Source organism: Lampetra fluviatilis, chromosome 60 (assembly GCF_964198595.1).
Source record: "Lampetra fluviatilis chromosome 60, kcLamFluv1.1, whole genome shotgun sequence".
Taxonomy (NCBI): Eukaryota; Metazoa; Chordata; class Hyperoartia; order Petromyzontiformes; family Petromyzontidae; genus Lampetra; species Lampetra fluviatilis.
The window spans coordinates 7979891-7996725 of NC_136334.1; the positions used below are offsets into that span (position 1 = coordinate 7979891).

Genomic DNA, 16835 nt, shown 5'->3' on the forward strand with positions numbered 1-16835 from the left:
CACATTTACAGCAGCCAAAATAATCTGAATGCGCGACGTTGATTCTCAACGTGGAGGGAAAAACCGGAGGACCCGGAGAAAAATCCACGCGACCACGGTGAGAGAGAGAGATACACCACAAACTCCAAATATACAGCAGCAGGCGTCAGGGTCGTGGTCGAACCCACGGCCTCCTGTAGACCATGCGAGGTAGTCAACATCTCCGAGCCACCGTGGCGCCCCCACGGTGGCCCGGAGATGTTGCGTCTCTGGGTTCTTTGCGACTTCAAAGGGCCTCGGAGACGCAAGTTCAACAAAGCCGTGGCACCGCCCGGCCCCCGCCCGCGGGCGTCAACACGCGTCTGACGCGGACAGGGGCGGGGGAAAGTGCCGAGGCAGAGCGGATGTTTGACGATGGGCCGAGGGGGATGGGAGAAAGTTCCCAAACCGGTTGTCGCGTAAAGGTGGACGTGCGGGGTGAGCACGCGGCCTACTCACCAGCTGGGGGAGGAGAGCGCGAGGCGAGCGGCAGCACGCGGGGGCGGCATCGGGGACGACACAGACAAGGGGGGGGGGGGCGGGGGGGTTGCAGAGATCGTTAAGAGTCACAGCGACGGGAAATTGGTCGAGGTGCACAAGCCGCCTGTCGTAGAGCCGGGTCGTCGCGGGGGCCACGACGACTTCGAGCGACGGTCAAACCGAGTCGTCGCGTCACGTGTGGGCAAACGCTGCCACTCACACACTCGCACACACACACCCACTGACCTACTCACACACTCGCACACACACACCGACTCACCCACCCACTCACCTAGTCACCCACTAACACACACACACCGACTCACCCACTAACACACACACACACAGACTCAAATGCTCACACACCGACTCACCCACTAACACACACACACAGACTCACTTGCTCACACACCGACTCACCCACTAACACACACACACAGACTCACTTGCTCACATACCGACTCACCCACTAACACACACACACAGACTCACTCGCTCACACACCGACTCACCCACTAACACACACACACAGACTCACTCGCTCACACACCGACTCACCCACTAACACACACACACACAGACTCACTCGCTCACACACCGACTCACCCACTAACACACACACACAGACTCACTTGCTCACACACAAACTCACCCACTAACACACACACACAGACTCACCCACTAACGCCATCCCCAGCCAGCGCTCGTGGCGACTCACCGACTTGGACGAGTTGCCCACGTAGCGGACAACCATCTCACGCTTGGTGCACAGATCCTTCTCCCGCAGCGGCGCCTTCTTAGCCTCACTCAGGTTGAGGTCCTCCTGCGGCACACACCACCAATACCACCGTCACCACCGTCACCACCACCACCACCGTCACCACCACCACCACCGTCACCACCACCACCACCACCATCACCACCATCGTCACCACCGTCACCATCGTCACCACCATCGTCACCACCACCACCATCGTCACCACCACCACCATCGTCACCACCACCATCGTCACCACCACCATCGTCACCACCACCACCGTCACCACCACCACCACCGTCACCACCACCACCACCGTCACCACCACCATCGTCACCACCACCATCGTCACCACCACCACCACCATCGTCACCACCGTCGTCGTCACCACCACCACCACCACCGTCACCACCATCGTCACCACCACCACCACCACCACCACCGTCACCACCGTCACCACCATCGTCACCACCACCACCACCACCACCGTCACCACCACCACCACCATCGTCACCACCACCACCATCGTCACCACCACCACCACCGTCACCACCACCACCGTCACCACGACCACCGTCACCACGACCACCGTCACCACGACCAACGTCACCACCACCACCATCGTCACCACGACCACCACCACCGTCGTCACCACAACCACCATCGCCATCGTCACCACCATCATCACCACCATTACCATCACCACCATTACCATCATCACCACCATTACCGTCACCACCACCGATTAGCACAGTTGGCTACGTATGGTGCGAAAAAGTTCAACATACACACACCCTGCCGTGTCCCACCCTGTCGTGTCCCACCCTGCCGTGTCCCACCCTGCCACCCCACCACCTGGCCACCCAACTGGCCTGCATAGGTGCTGCTCGCAAACAGCACTTGCCCCAACAGCCTGTTAAAGGCTACATGGGGGAGGGGGGGACCTTTGCCTTTGTATGGTGGTGGAGCGCATGGCACCTGGTGTAGGGGGCTTCACCCGGTAAAATAAAAATCGATAAAAGTTTTAGCAATTCGTTTACCTTTCCTATAGTTTGTGACTGGGCTCGTGTCTGTGATTGTTGTTGCGACGTTGCTGTGACCCCCCCCCCCCGGACATCGGTGACACAAAAAGAGCTTCGTAGCTTTTCGGATTCTTCACGCGGCCTAAACAAAGATCCCGATTGATGGTTGACGATCTCAGATTGATGAACAAAAACACGAACGCATGAAAAAACACGAGGAGGCTTCACCTTTCCTGCCAATAAAAGGGATGGTGTTAAGATGCGTAAACACCAAATAGAAACCTTTTTGCAAGGAATCAAATTACGGCATTAACCACACACAGTAACTGCGGTGAACATGTCAACAAGCACGTGGCTCTGAAGATACACGATGCGTTACTTTATACCTACGTGACTTTACCAAAAAAACCAAAGAGTTTGATGCGTTGTCTTTGAAACTGATTGGCCTACACCAGTCAGGGCCTTCTTCATGGCCTAGCGAAGACAGCGCCACGCGTATCACAGCACTTACAGCTGCACGGGGGGGGCCCCCGTCGCGACTGCGCCACTGGCTCCCCGCGTCGCTCCGGCGGCCACGGGAAGCCGCGCCCATTCCACCCCCCCCCACCCCGCCGCGTACTCGGTGGCGAGCGGCCAGCCGCCCCCCCCCCCCCGGTTCACGGCACGCGCGCCGGCTTACCATCATCTTCTCGAAGAGCGGCTGGATCTCCTTCTCGGAGAGGTTGGAGGAGGCGAGGACGGCGGAGGGCGACGCCAGGACGGGCTCCGACATCTCGACGGGGCCGCCGCCGGCACCGCCGCTGGCGTAGCGCACCGAGTTGGGGCGCTCGCGCCGGCCGCCCGGCCTCATGAAGTCCATCTGCACCACGACGCGACGTCATCCACAGGTGCCGTTACCACAACGACGACGACCATCATCGCCGTTTACCACGTCATCATCTCTCTGCCGTTATGATGACGAAGATCAATGCTCACCACAAGCGCCTACCCGGCTACCCGTACCCGGCTGCACAGCAACGCGGCAGCCGTTCACGAGGTGCGCGTGTGTGCGTGTGTGTGCGTGTGTGTGCGTGTGTACGTGCGTGTGTGCGTGTATGTGCGTGTGTACGTGCGCGTGTGTGCATGTGTGTGCGTGCGCGTGTGTGCGTGTGTGCGTGTGTGTATGTGTGTGCATGTGTGTGCGTGCGTGTGTGTATGTGTGTGCATGTGTGTGCGTGCGCGTGTGTGCGCGTGTGCGCGTGTGTGCATGTGTGCATGTGTGCGTGTGTGCCGTAGTGTGGTGGTTAGTGCGCTGCGCTCCGAACCCGGCGACCCAAGTTCGATTCCCGTTCACGGCTGTCACCGGTGACGATTATCTGAACCGGTCCTGGGCCTCCCCTAGGTCGACTCAGCCTCAAATGAGTACCCAGTGCGGTGTAAACATCGCCACTGGGGAGGCAAAGGCGGCCGGGCGTGGTGTTGGCCACCCACCCCCTCGTGTGCCGTGCCGGCCTTTATAGGTGCTACTCGCTAGCAGCGCTTGCCCCTACAGTCTATCAAGGCTACATGGGGCAACTTTGTTTCTACCTTGGCTCCGCGCGTGTCGATGTTATCGCGCTGCGTGCGAGTTCATCGCGGGACTGGAGCCTTCACGGAGCAGAAACAAATCGCGGAGTGTGGGCGGACACGGGAACGGCTGGTTTCACTTCCGCCTTACGGACTTCGGACTTGAGAGAGATCAAAACAAACGTGCAGCAAAATAAGAAGCCCCCCCTCCCCACCGCCATACCCGGTAAAAGGTTATAAAAAATGTTCAGACCTATGTCTCGGACACTTTGAAGAGGCGGGTAATCGTTAAAGTGACATCGTGCAGTGATTTAATTAATTGGACAAAAAGAATATGCGAATACCCTTCAACCTTTTTTTGTCTTCTTGGTTATTTCGGTAAAGTCACGTAGAAGGGAAGTAATAAAATAATAAAAATAAAACATAATAAAATAATTCTCACGACGTTTCGGCCACAACGCAAGCAGCCGACACGTCGTGAGAATTATTTTATTATGTTTTAATTTTATTATTTTATTACTTCCCTTCTACGTGACTTTACCGAAAGAACCAAGAAGATGAATCCCTGCAGTCACATAAGCTTTAAATCGAAATTTACCCTTCAACCGATACGGTTTAGCTCAACTAGTAACTAAGTGGCATGTTCTGTTTACGCGATAAACCGTACTAATCGGCTGCGTTGGGTGGTGGCGGGTTTAACGACACATTTAAATTCACGCCATCTAACCCCAATAACCGCGATTATGGATAATACAAAAGAATGTGACGATTAATATTGCGGATGCGGTATAAATGACAATGATTACGATCATTGGTTGACAATGATGAATAATTAGATGGTGATAATTAGAATGACGAACACGGAAATGACAACAATGACTGGATGATGCTGCTGCTGATGATTACGATGATGACCGTGACAACGACCACAATGACTGTAGAACGATGATGATGATGATTCGACGCTTCTGATATTCTTTGGGTCTTTCGTTAAAGTCACGTAGATAAGTTCAAAGGAAATAACAAAAAACTACGACGTTTCGATCGCAACACAAGCGGTTGTCACCAGGAAGATGACTGTATAACGATGATTATTCGACCATTATGATGATGATCATAATGAACACAATGACTGGATGATGACGATGATGCTCATTCGATGCTTATAATAATGATGATTGTGATAATGACGACAATGATGATTATTCGATGATTGCGATCGTGACCACAATGACAGTATAACGACGACGACGATGATGATTATTCGATGATCGTGATAACGACAACAATGACTGATGATGATGATGAGATGAGTCGCTGACCAAGATCTAAACTCGTGGACTTGGGACTCTGACTCAGCCACACTCGCCACCACCACCACCGCCCACCACCGCCACCACCGCCCACCACCGCCACCACCACCACCGCCACCACCGCCACCACCGCCCACCACCGCCACCACCGCCACCACCGCCACCACCGCCGCCACCGCCACCACCGCTACCACCGCCCACCACCGCCACGCGAGCACCAATCTGCCGTGCTGAGCGCAACGAGCGGGGCGGCCGGCGGTTACCACTGCCGATGCTCAAGTCGCATTCATTCACAACAACACAACAACAACAACACAACAACAACACAACAACAACAACTTTATACGCATTCACATCCAGCGCATGTATAGAGCAGCGGTTCGTAACCTTTACTGCATGTTAGTCTATGGGCAGTGTTAGTCTATGGGCAGTGTTAGTCTATGGGCAGTGTTAGTCTATGGGCAGTGTTAGTCTATGGGCAGTGTTAGTCTATGGGCAGTGTTGAGTCTATGGTGCAGTGTTGAGTCTATGGGCAGTGTTAGTCTATGGCATCTCGCATCCCCAGAGGGTGCGTGCACCCCAAGCTAAGAAGAACCACTGATCTGGAGCCAGCTGGGGCTGACTGACGGAGATTCGTTGTAAAGGACAACGTTGCTCTAAGAAGGGTTAGGAAGAAGCACACTTGGAACAAATCCAACTCGAAAAATAATAATTCTGAATGGGGAGGAAGAGAACACAAATGTTTAACTTTTTTTGGGTATTTATGCAAAACATATTTTGCATCCGAACGTTTGTGAGATCACTGGATCAAAACATGACACCTGATTTTTAAATCCGATAACCACATGGTTCGTAGGCATGTGGAATTTCCACATTCCTATCGCAAGATACGATGGGTGCCACCCTCCACAACAAAGGGGGGGGGGGGGGGTCTTTTACCGGCGAGTGTTGCCGACGCTGTGAATCGCGCATCGGCCAGGAGCGAGCTGCTGCTGCCGCTGGTGTCACCGTCCTGTCCCCAAGGGACGGACGTGCCCTCGCCGCAACCGCCGGCGACGATGGTGGTAAAATCCGTACCGCTTGGCAGCGCACCCCTGCCAACGCCGCGGCCCGCGGCGTGTTGTTTGGCCGGGGGGGGGGGTCCACGTTACGCGAGTGGGGGAGAAACACCGGGTCGGGAAGCGCGACGCGGGGAGGAGGAGTTTACCGCAGGCACGAGGAGAGAGAGACTCACGGCGGCGGGCGCACTCCACGGAGCGGAGGATTTGAGCGGCGGGCGACGTTCGAAAAACTCCGTCACCGCCGGGACGTGGAGAGAGGTCGGAGCGCGCCAGGTGTGCTGCGTGTGTGGGTGGGAGCGCGCGCACCTGTGTGCGCGCGCGCTTACCTGTGTGTGCGTGTGTGCGCGCGTTTACGACGCACCGGCCAATCGCGTGCCGTTGCCGCGCCCGTTTGAAAACAAAAAGAAGGTGACGGTGAGCTGAGTGGGCGACTTTGCACCGAAACGTTTTTTGCCGGCCAACAGAAAAGCGGGAAAATTAAAACAACAAACCGGAGCGGCTCGCGCGGCGGAGACGCTGCCGAGCCACCGAGCCGGCACCGCCGAGAATCTGGGTTCGAGTCCAGGTGTCAGCCGCTGCCTGCGATTGTACGTACAGCAAGTATGTTGAACTTCTTTCGCACTGTACGTAGCTGCCCGTGCGAGTAGGTTCTAAAGAAATTAGTTTTCACTCCAGATTTAAACCGGGTTCTCAAGTACAGTGACAAGTTGATTGTCTCGGCCGAGCTACCTACGACTGCAAAAAACAAATCACTGAATCCGCACTCAATGTGTCCACCTTGCAGCTTCAAGAATGTAAATATCGGTTTGGCCGTCATCCGACAAACATTGCGCTGTGGCAGAGCGGGTGTGCAAGTGCTGCCCCCTACTGTGGGGACCAGACGTTACTTGAAGGGACCTCAAGAGGTAGTTCTCTGATATCAGCTTCCGTGGGCCATGCTGCAAGGGCTTCTAAGGGTGCCTCGCATAATATAATAAACCGGCCGACGGATACAAGAAGGCATTGCACTGATATGCGGAATTTCCAAATGGAATCTTCGACCAAGTGATGTGACGCAGTCAGCGTGATCGGGATACATTGAGGGGGGGGGGGGGAATGGCAAAATAGAACTTCAGGGAATGAAAGTCAATTTTTTTAAACGCAAGTCGGCCATCCAACAGAATCGCAGTGGAGACGGATGATTTGTTTTACTCGGTTGACTGCGGCGACTCTCCGGGGTTTGGGGTCTCGTGACAGCTTGTGTGGGAGCGAACCGTGGAGAATATCCATGCCACGGTTAAATTATAAACCTTCGCCGCCACCACCACCACCGCCGCCGCCACCACCACGTGCTTTTGCACAGGAGGCGTGGGCAACTTAATGTTCGTTCAGCATCACTCTTTCAGATGAACCATCATCCACACACACAGCGACACACACACCGACACACACACACCAACACACACACACTGACACACACACTGACACACACACACTGACACACACAGCGACACACACACTGACACACACAGCGACACACACACTGACACACACAGCGACACACACTCACTTATAGACTCCGACACACACACTGACACACACACTGACACACACACCGACACACACGAACCTCGACTCCCTACTGCCACTGCAACTGCTCTCTTCCAGTCACACGAAGACTCACACTCCTCAAGAACGCCGTGGGGCCTCAAAAGGAAACATTTAATCGTAAGGCAACGTTTCGGGCAATGGCTCCGTGCCATGACAAAGGGCCTCTGCCCGTAACGATGGCTATCTTTATATATCTGTCTGTTTTAAGGCCAAGCACGGTGTTGTGGAGGAATGTGTTCGCTTAATGTCTGAGCTGGCGCACCACCGCGGCCAACGCAGCAGGAACAGAAGCGACTGGCACACTAACGCACGTTCGATGCATACAGAAAATAAAATAATAATCATTAACATTTATTTGCAAGGGCGCCTTGTAAATAAGATTAAGGGAAGGCCAAGAGAACAGGAGAGCTAAATAGAGTAAACAGACTTAAGAAAAATGTGTTTTTAGACGCGACTTTAAAGTATCCATATCGCCGGTTGAACGAATTCCCAACGGTAGGCTGACACGCCACTAATTCACAGCCCCTTAGCCAATCCGCTGCTGGATGAAGGCCTGCCCATGCGGTGTCAGCCATGGCGGGTTGTACTTCACGCTGGTCAGCATGGCTTGAAGGGAGTACCCACCTGCAGTGTGCCACCCCTACAGCTACAGGGGTTGTTGTTTTGACCATACTTCACCGCACTGGTCAGTAAGAGTTGGTGAGGTGGGGGGTAGAGGGAAGCCCACTAAAGTCCATCCATGGCTGGGAATCGATCTCGCGTATCAGCGGGTTCACAGCGCAGCGCGCGAAACCGCTCCACCCCTACAACTACAGGGGTTGTTGTTTTGACCATACTTCACCACACTGGTCAGTAAGACATACTACTCTTTGGTTCTTTCGGTAAAGTCACGTGGGTAGAAAAATAACAGATCACGACGTTTCGATCGCAACACAAGCAATCGTCATCAGGTGGGACAACCACAGCAAGAACAAACTGCTGTGGTTGTCCGATCGAAACGTCTAATGATGGATTCCTGCAGTCACGAAAGCTTCAAATCAAGATTGGTCAGTAAGAGTTGGTAAAGGGGTGCCCACTACAGTCCATCCTTGGTCCGGAATCGAACTCGGGTGGCCGGGGGGTGCACAGCGCAGCAGAGCGCCGGTGGCGTCGCGGCTTCCACAGCTCCCCGACCGACAGACCGACCTCGTGACGATGAATGCGGAGAGGGCGGAGTGACGATTTAGGAATTCCATGAATTCAGCCTCCGCCCGAGGCCCTGCCCCAAAGACGCTGGCAGGGTGTCTGAAAATCACGGGATGCCAACCGGGAGGGAGGCAGGAGCAGGGGGAGTGGGGCTGGGGAGCGGGGTGCGGTTCCGAAACTAAAACAAGTTTAGTACTTCTCCGGACTTTGACGCGAGGGAGATGGTAAAGGTGTCAACCCCGGCGCTCTAAAGAGGGGGCTTCCCGCCAGTAGCGACAAGCGTAGCGCTGCAGCAGCTGTAGCCTGGAAATCGCGCCGATCACTAAATGTATTATTCACTTCATTTACCAGGTAAAGCCCCACCGAGCGATTAGCTCGGCGTTTTCTCTCTGAAGAAGCGACCTGGCCGTCGCCAATGACGGCTCAACGAAGTGGTTTAGCGTCGCGTGGGGAAATTTAAAGCGGCGGGCAAATATTAATCTGAACGCGCGACGTCAATTCGAAAATGTGTAGAAAAATCCACGCGACCACGGGGAGAGGGACACCGCAAACTCCAAATGTACAGCAGGCGTCCGGTTCAGGATCGAACCCACGACCTCCTGTACACCAGGCGAGGGAGTGAACATCTCGCCACTCCGGCGCCCCAGATCACATATGCATGTATGTTGAACGACTTTCGCACCGCACGTAGCCAACCGTGCCAATTGGTCGTGCGGGGGAAAGACAACAAACTAAACACAACAAGCAGTTCTGAACAAATGAGATCAGATCTAGGAAGCGAAGCGGGGTTTTTAGCCTCGTCAGTACTTGGATGAGACACTGACTGGGAATCCAGTACCATCATAATAATAATGATGACGTGGCATTCACGCCGTTCTGATCGCACAAGGCGGAATCACAAAACGTGTTAATTTGTGGGTAATACATCTTTTTGGGGGGGAATTTGGGACGGCGAAGTCGGTATCCACGGCCCGCTTTTCTGAACGTCACGGGATCGTTAACGTCCGCCGTGAAGCGGGCGACGCGAGTTTACACTCAACCCCCCCACCCCCCCCCGGCGGCCGTCCTGGTGTTAAACCAGGACGGCCGCCGGGCTGAAGCCACGGGGGGGGGGGGGGGGGCAAAGGCACCGCCGCCCAGCTACGTCACCGCCCCCAACCCCCTTCATGGAAGAATGGCCCGCGGAAGTAGACATCACAGAACAACCTCCCCGAAATGACTTTTTCAAGCGAACTCTGGTTCACAACGAGGGGGGGGGGGGGGAGCGGCGCTTTCCCGCCCGCCACGCCGCGTTTGACTTGGCGAATGCTTTTTGCGCGTTACTTTGGACGCGGTTAAGAGCACCAAGTGATTTTTTTTTTAAATAACAAACTAAATAAATGGATGTGTCGATGTTCTATGAGTTGGACGTCAGCCCCACGTAGCAACAAAGCCACGGGAGAGCCTCCTCCTCCTCCCACGTACAGCGGTGACCAGCAGTACCGCCCGGCACGCCCCGACGCACTTCACAGCCGGAGTCGATGTGCGCCGCGCTCTCCTGCTTCACACGGCCGGGTCCCCACGGAGTACGCCCCAGCCCCCCCCCGTCGATGTTCGGAAGCAGCACGCCCCTCCGGCGGTCACGCCGGCTACGCCAACAGAGAGTAACGCTCAGCGCGCAACGGTAGCTTTCATTACTTCTCACAGCTGGAATTTATCAAAATTATAAAACGCAGAAATTAAATTTCATGGTTTTATTAGCGGTCGGGACTGGGCTGAGACCATCAAACTCACTGCCCCTGGCAACCCGGTCTAAGCACGGGTGGCCGGCCTGCCTGGGTTTAAACCCCAACACTTGAGCGGTCGTCAGCCCAGCGCCCTGACCTCCGAACAATCCGGCCACTCCAACGACCGCCGACGCTGCCAGACGATTGCGCGCCGAGTCAAACCCCCCCCTCCTCGCCCCGACCGGGATTCGAACTCGGACAACCGCGGGCGACGCGCGGACCGCAGGGCGGCGTCGCCCGAACAGGGCGGATAATGACATCGGACGGCGACGATGACGACGCCGCCGCGGCATTTTAATCGAAGAGGTGGAGGCTCCGTGCGACGCTGCGCGGAACTCGTCCGCCGGCTCGTTTAACCAGGTGGCGGACGCGTAAGCCGGCAGACAGCCGCGCCCCGCGGTTACCGCTTGGGAGTGAGGGCGCCGTGGCATTTCACGTCCCAATGAGTCATTTACACTTTTAGCGCTTTTGCAGATAAAAGTTTTCAAATGCGTTTGTGCGCGTTCTCTCCGTTCTGCGTCCGTCTGTTTTTGTCCGCTCACCCGTCCGTCCGATGCAATAGAAACTTTGAGCGCGAGGTCACGTTGCTACTTAGGGACTTGCCCTATTAGAAAACCGGCCACGTTGATCAAAGGGCAATTGCCCAAAGGTTGTAGGAACAAACCAGCGCTAAAAGGTCTGGCCTTGGCCCCCCGGCCCTCCCAGCAGAGCCCCGTGGTCTCACAGCGGCCTACGGAGGTGCGCACCCTGTCCGCCGCTGTGTAAATACTTCAAAGGGGTAAACAAATGGGTACCACAGATGTTAACTCCCTCGCCCGGTACACAGGAGGTCGTGAGTTTGATCCCGACCCCGACGCCTGCTGTATATTTGGAGTTTGCGTGTGCTCCTGCTGGTGGCGTGGATTTTTCTCCGGGTCCTGTGCAGCTCTTTTTCAGAAGCGACCTGGCCACAAATGACAGCTCCGCCAAGTGGCTCATCGTCATCATCATCATCATCACGTGGGAATGCAGAGCAGCAGCCAAAAACTCTAAAACGCACGTTGATAAACGTGGACGGAGAAAAATCCACGCAACCACGGGGAGAACACGCAAACTCCAAATGTACAGGTGGCAGGGTCGGGATCGAACCCACAGCCTTCTGTATACCAGGCAGAGGTCGCAATCGGGTACCCGATACCCGTACCCTACCCGATACCCGGCCGGGTACGGGTACCCGTTTGCGACCCTGGTGCGGCCGGGTACGGGTACAGGTAGGCCGTGAGTCACTGGTGAGTAACCGTTTGTCACTCATTTCCCAACGTCTCGTCTCTTCTCACAATTCAAGATCCTAGAATCAACCCACCCGCGCCTGCAATATGGCTTCATCGGTTTACCAGGCGAGGGAGTTAGGTCACCCTTACCATGAACTTCTAACCAAGCATGATCCTGCATGCGCACGTCAATAATGACAACCGACAGCACTTTCAATCCACCGCTTGACCAAGGCATCCTCTCTCTCGCCGTACCGGTCACGGGGTGGTTTTTGGCCATACTTCACCGCAATGCTCAGTACAAGTTGGTGAAGCGGAGAGGGCCAGAACCGGTTTTGGAAATCACTTGCAAACGACGTCATGCGCGACCAGCAATCGAACTCAGGTCCGTCCGCAAGGTTCCCAAGCGCAGCGTGCTAACCGCTGCACCGCCGCTCCCTCCCCCATTCCCAGTAGAATAATAAGTGGAAACCACGTAAGAAAAAGTGGCCGTGGCTGATAAGGAAATAAACCAAAGCCATCGCGCATGGGCTGAACTGTTGGGGGGGGGGTGTTTTTCTGGCTTGTGGTTAAACAGTCGAAAGGTTTGTGTCCAGTACAGGCGATTGGGAACGAGCCCGTCTAACCGTCTTTGTGTTTAGTTTCTTCTCCCTTCTCCCCGTACGGTGCGAAAGAAGTTCAACACACGAGCGTCATCACCGAACATCATCACCAAACGGAATCAAGTGGACTACCGAGGTCCGTGTAGGGACTTTCAAATACATTTGGCGGGTGACCCACACTCACACTCACCCCCCTCTGTTCGCTTCTGCCACTGCAATATGGACCCTTGCAGTGACAGCAGCAGTGGCTAACACACTCACGCACATGTCATTCACTCACACACAACAGACTGTAGGGGCAAGTGCTGCTATAGCGAGCAGCACCGATGAAGGCCGGCACGGCGCACCACGCCCGGCCGCCTTTGTCTCCCCACCGCTGATGTGCTGTACATACACAATGCACCGGGCTCAACATTTACGGCTGAGCCGGCCTAGGAGAGGTGGGGCACATGTTCACATATTCGTCACCTATGTTGGCCGTGAGCGGGAACTGAACTCGGAATCGACAGGTGCGAATGGGCAGTGGCCTAACCACTTGCGCCACCGCTCCCCCACGCGCGCACACACACACAAGGTAAAGATCCCCCAGCCCAACCGCAGTGCTCTGAACAGACTTTAGGGGCAAGTGCTGTTAGCGAGCACAACAACAACAGCGGCGGTGAGGTCACCACGGCGCTTGTGCCAGGCTAGGTGCACTTACGAGGCGAGCACACGCACGCACGCTTACAAGTACATGATGTTCAAATGTGTCGGTGTCTCACTCTGGGTTTATGAAACAGGCGCTGTCAAATATTAACCACTTCCTTACCAGCTGTCAACACGTCATGCCTACCACGTGTGCGCGCACGTGTTTGCGTGTGTGTACACGTGTGTGTGTACACGTGTATGTGTACACACACACGTGTTTGTGTGTACACACACACGCGTGTACACACACACACGTGTACACACACACACGTGTACACACACACACGTGTACACACACACTGAACCGGTCCTGGGCATCCTCCCTTAGGTCGACTCAGCCTCAAATGAGTACCCGGTGCTGCGTGTAAACATCGCCACTGGGGAGACAAAGGCGGCCGGGCGTGGTTGCTGGCCACCCACCCCCTCGTGTGCCACCGTGCCGGCCTTCACCGGTGCTGCTACCCTTGCCCCAACAGTCCGTGATGACTACACGGGGGATCTTTGTCTGTGTCTGGTTGTATTTGATGATCATGAAAATGTCGTGATCATTGCCAGCGACATTTTCGTTCTTGTTATCATCACCACAGCCATCGTCATGGCAACGGTCGTTCTAAACATACATCAACATCGTCAGCATCACTATGGATTCATCATCGCCATGATCATTATACATGTGACGTCACCATCATCATCAATGATGATCAATCGACTGCTGGATGAAGGCCTACCCACATCACTGTACCATTGCCATCTTAATCAAGAGCCATCGTCATCACAATCATCATTTTAGCAATCATCGCCACGATTAAGACAGAATTCACAGTGATTGTGATCATCGTGACGGCGTCTTGTTGATGTCGTGATTTTAGGATGATGGTAATTGTTGTAACGATGATTCATGATGACGATGGCTGAGCATGAACGTGGTGGTGATGATGATTGTGATACCAGTGGTGATGATGATGTTGATGGTGGTGGTGGTGATGATGATGATGGTGGTTGTGATACCAGTGGTGATGATGATGATGGTTGTGATACCAGTGATGGCTACAATGATGGTGGTGATGATGATGTTGATGGTGGTGATGATGATGATGATTGTGATACCAGCGGTGACTACAAAGTTGATGGTGGTGATGATGATGACTGTGATGATGATGTCTGTGATGATTATGTTGTGATTATGTTGTGATGATGATGATGTCTGTGATGATGTCTGTGATGATGATGATGTTGTGATGATGTTGTCTGTGATGATGATGTTTGTGATGATGTCTGTGATGATGATGTTGTGATGATGATGTTGATGTTTGTGATGATGCTGATGATGTTTGTGATGATGATGTTGTGATGATGTGATGATGATGTTGTGATAATGATGTTGTGATGATAATGATGTGATGATGATGTCTGTGATGATGATGTTGTGATGACTGTGATGATGATGATTAGTTTCCATCAATAAGTGGAGAGACTAACCAACTACAGCAGCAGATGATGATGATGGTGGTGAACATTCATTCATTATAATCCTGTGATGGTTGAATTATTTACGACTATTTAACACCAATGACGCTTTCACAATATTATTGATGACGATGCATTACCGATGCTCACGAATGACATCGACTGTTGGTTATTTAAGAGTCATTAATTATTGATGACTTCAACACCGATTTATTGCTGATGTACAGTATCCTTGAATGGTATACAGATCGCGTATCATTAACGTCAATAACTCGACTGTTTATCGATCACGATTACAATACTGCCCCTGGTGATTATTTCGTCGCAATAATCATTAGCGATGACGGCGTCATATATAAACATGCTCTCGAGAGAAGAAATCATAACGATTGTGATGACGATGGTGACGGTGATGATGATGGTGACGATGATGATGACGGTGATGATGGTGATGATGACGGTGATGATGATGGTGGTGATGGTGATGATAACGGTGATGATGGTGATGATGACGGTGATGATGATGGTGATGATGATGATGGTGATGATGATGTTGATGATGGTGGTGATGATGATGGTGATGATGATGGTGATGATGATAATGATGGTGGTGATGGTGATGTTGATGATGACGGTGATGATGACGGTGGTGATGATGATGATGTTGATGATGATGGTGGTGATGATGATGACGGTGATGATGATGATGGTGATAATGATGGTGGTGATGATGATGATGTTGATGGTGGTGACGGTGATGATGGCGAACACTCGAGAAATGATTGCCGGCCTTCATCCAGCAGTGGACCAACCGACACGCCCGTGGGAGCCGAAGGCCAACTCACAAATTTCGACCTCCTCAGCTGGTCCGGGACCTCGTCCGAAGCCGCCGACGAAGACGAGGAGGAGGTGGATGTGTTGTTGGTGGTGGAGTTGGTGGTGTTGGTGGTGGAGACGCCGAACTGGTCCCTGTGAGACGACGCCGACGACTCTCGCCGCAGCAGCGCAGAGGGAGGAGGAGGAGAGGAGTCCGGACCCGCCGCCTTCTCTCCCTCGCTCTCCATCACGGTCACTGCCGCCGCCGCTGCTGCTGCTGCTGTTGTTGATGTTGTGGCTGCTGTTGTTGTTGTTGTCGACGGCGGTACAGCAAGCAACAGCGAGGACTGTGCCGCAAAGCACGCATGTGTCACCACTGTCTGAGTGAGTGTGCGTCTGTGTGTCTCTGTGTGTATCAGTGTACGTGTGTCTGTGTGTGTATGTGTACTGTGTGTATGTGTACTGTGTGTATCTGTGTGTGTATCTGTGTGTACCCGCGTGTGGCACCGCTTGCTGCTGCTGCTGGAGCCCAGCGTGGCTGGACACGTGGGGTGGGGCGCGGCGCTTTTACAAGCTGCACCCCAAAAATATATCACCACCACCCCCCATCACCACCGCCACCCCCCCACCACCCTCACCCCCCCACCACCCTCACCCCCCCACCACCACCATCGCCCCCCACCACCACCATCGCCCCCCCCCCCCCGCCACCACCACCCCCCCACCATTACCCCCCCCACCACCCCCCCCCGCCACCACCACCCCCCCCCACCACCACCCCCCCCACCACCACCACCACCCCCCACCACCACCACCACCCCACCACCACCATCACCCACCACCCCCCACCAACACCCCCACCCCCATCACCCCCCACCACCACCCACCACCATCACCACCACCCCCCACCATCACCACCACCCCCACCACCACCACCCCCATCACCACCACCCCCATCACCCCCCACCACCACCCACCACCATCAGCACCACCCCCCACCATCACCACCACCCCCACCATCACCACCACCCCCCACCATCACCACCACCATCACCACCACCCCCCACCATCACCACCACCACCCACCACCCCCATCACCCCCCACCAACACCCCCATCACCCCCCCACCAACACCCCCCACCCCCATCACCACCTACCCCCACCCCACCAACTCACGCCATTCGCCACCAAGTGACGGCGACGTCACCACGGAGCCCGTGCCAGGCTAGGTGCACTTTGAGGCCACGTGAAGTGTCGAAGCCTCGGTGGCAGGAGG

At 54.6% G+C, this 16835-nt stretch overlaps 1 protein-coding gene across 1 annotated transcript; it reads right to left on the reverse strand.

Annotated features, from left to right (window-relative positions):
• Positions 1 to 289: 289 nt before the first annotated feature.
• LOC144950951 (protein diaphanous homolog 1-like) lies at positions 290 to 16100 on the reverse strand. The gene is made up of 4 exons (XM_078881134.1): positions 15589 to 16100; positions 2957 to 3136; positions 1185 to 1321; positions 290 to 341 (listed from the first exon to the last, which is right to left on the reverse strand). The coding sequence occupies exons 1-4, from the start codon at positions 15805 to 15807 to the stop codon at positions 290 to 292; spliced, it is 588 nt and encodes a 195-aa protein (XP_078737260.1). The 5' UTR covers positions 15808 to 16100.
• Between the last annotated feature and the right edge of the window lie 735 nt (positions 16101 to 16835).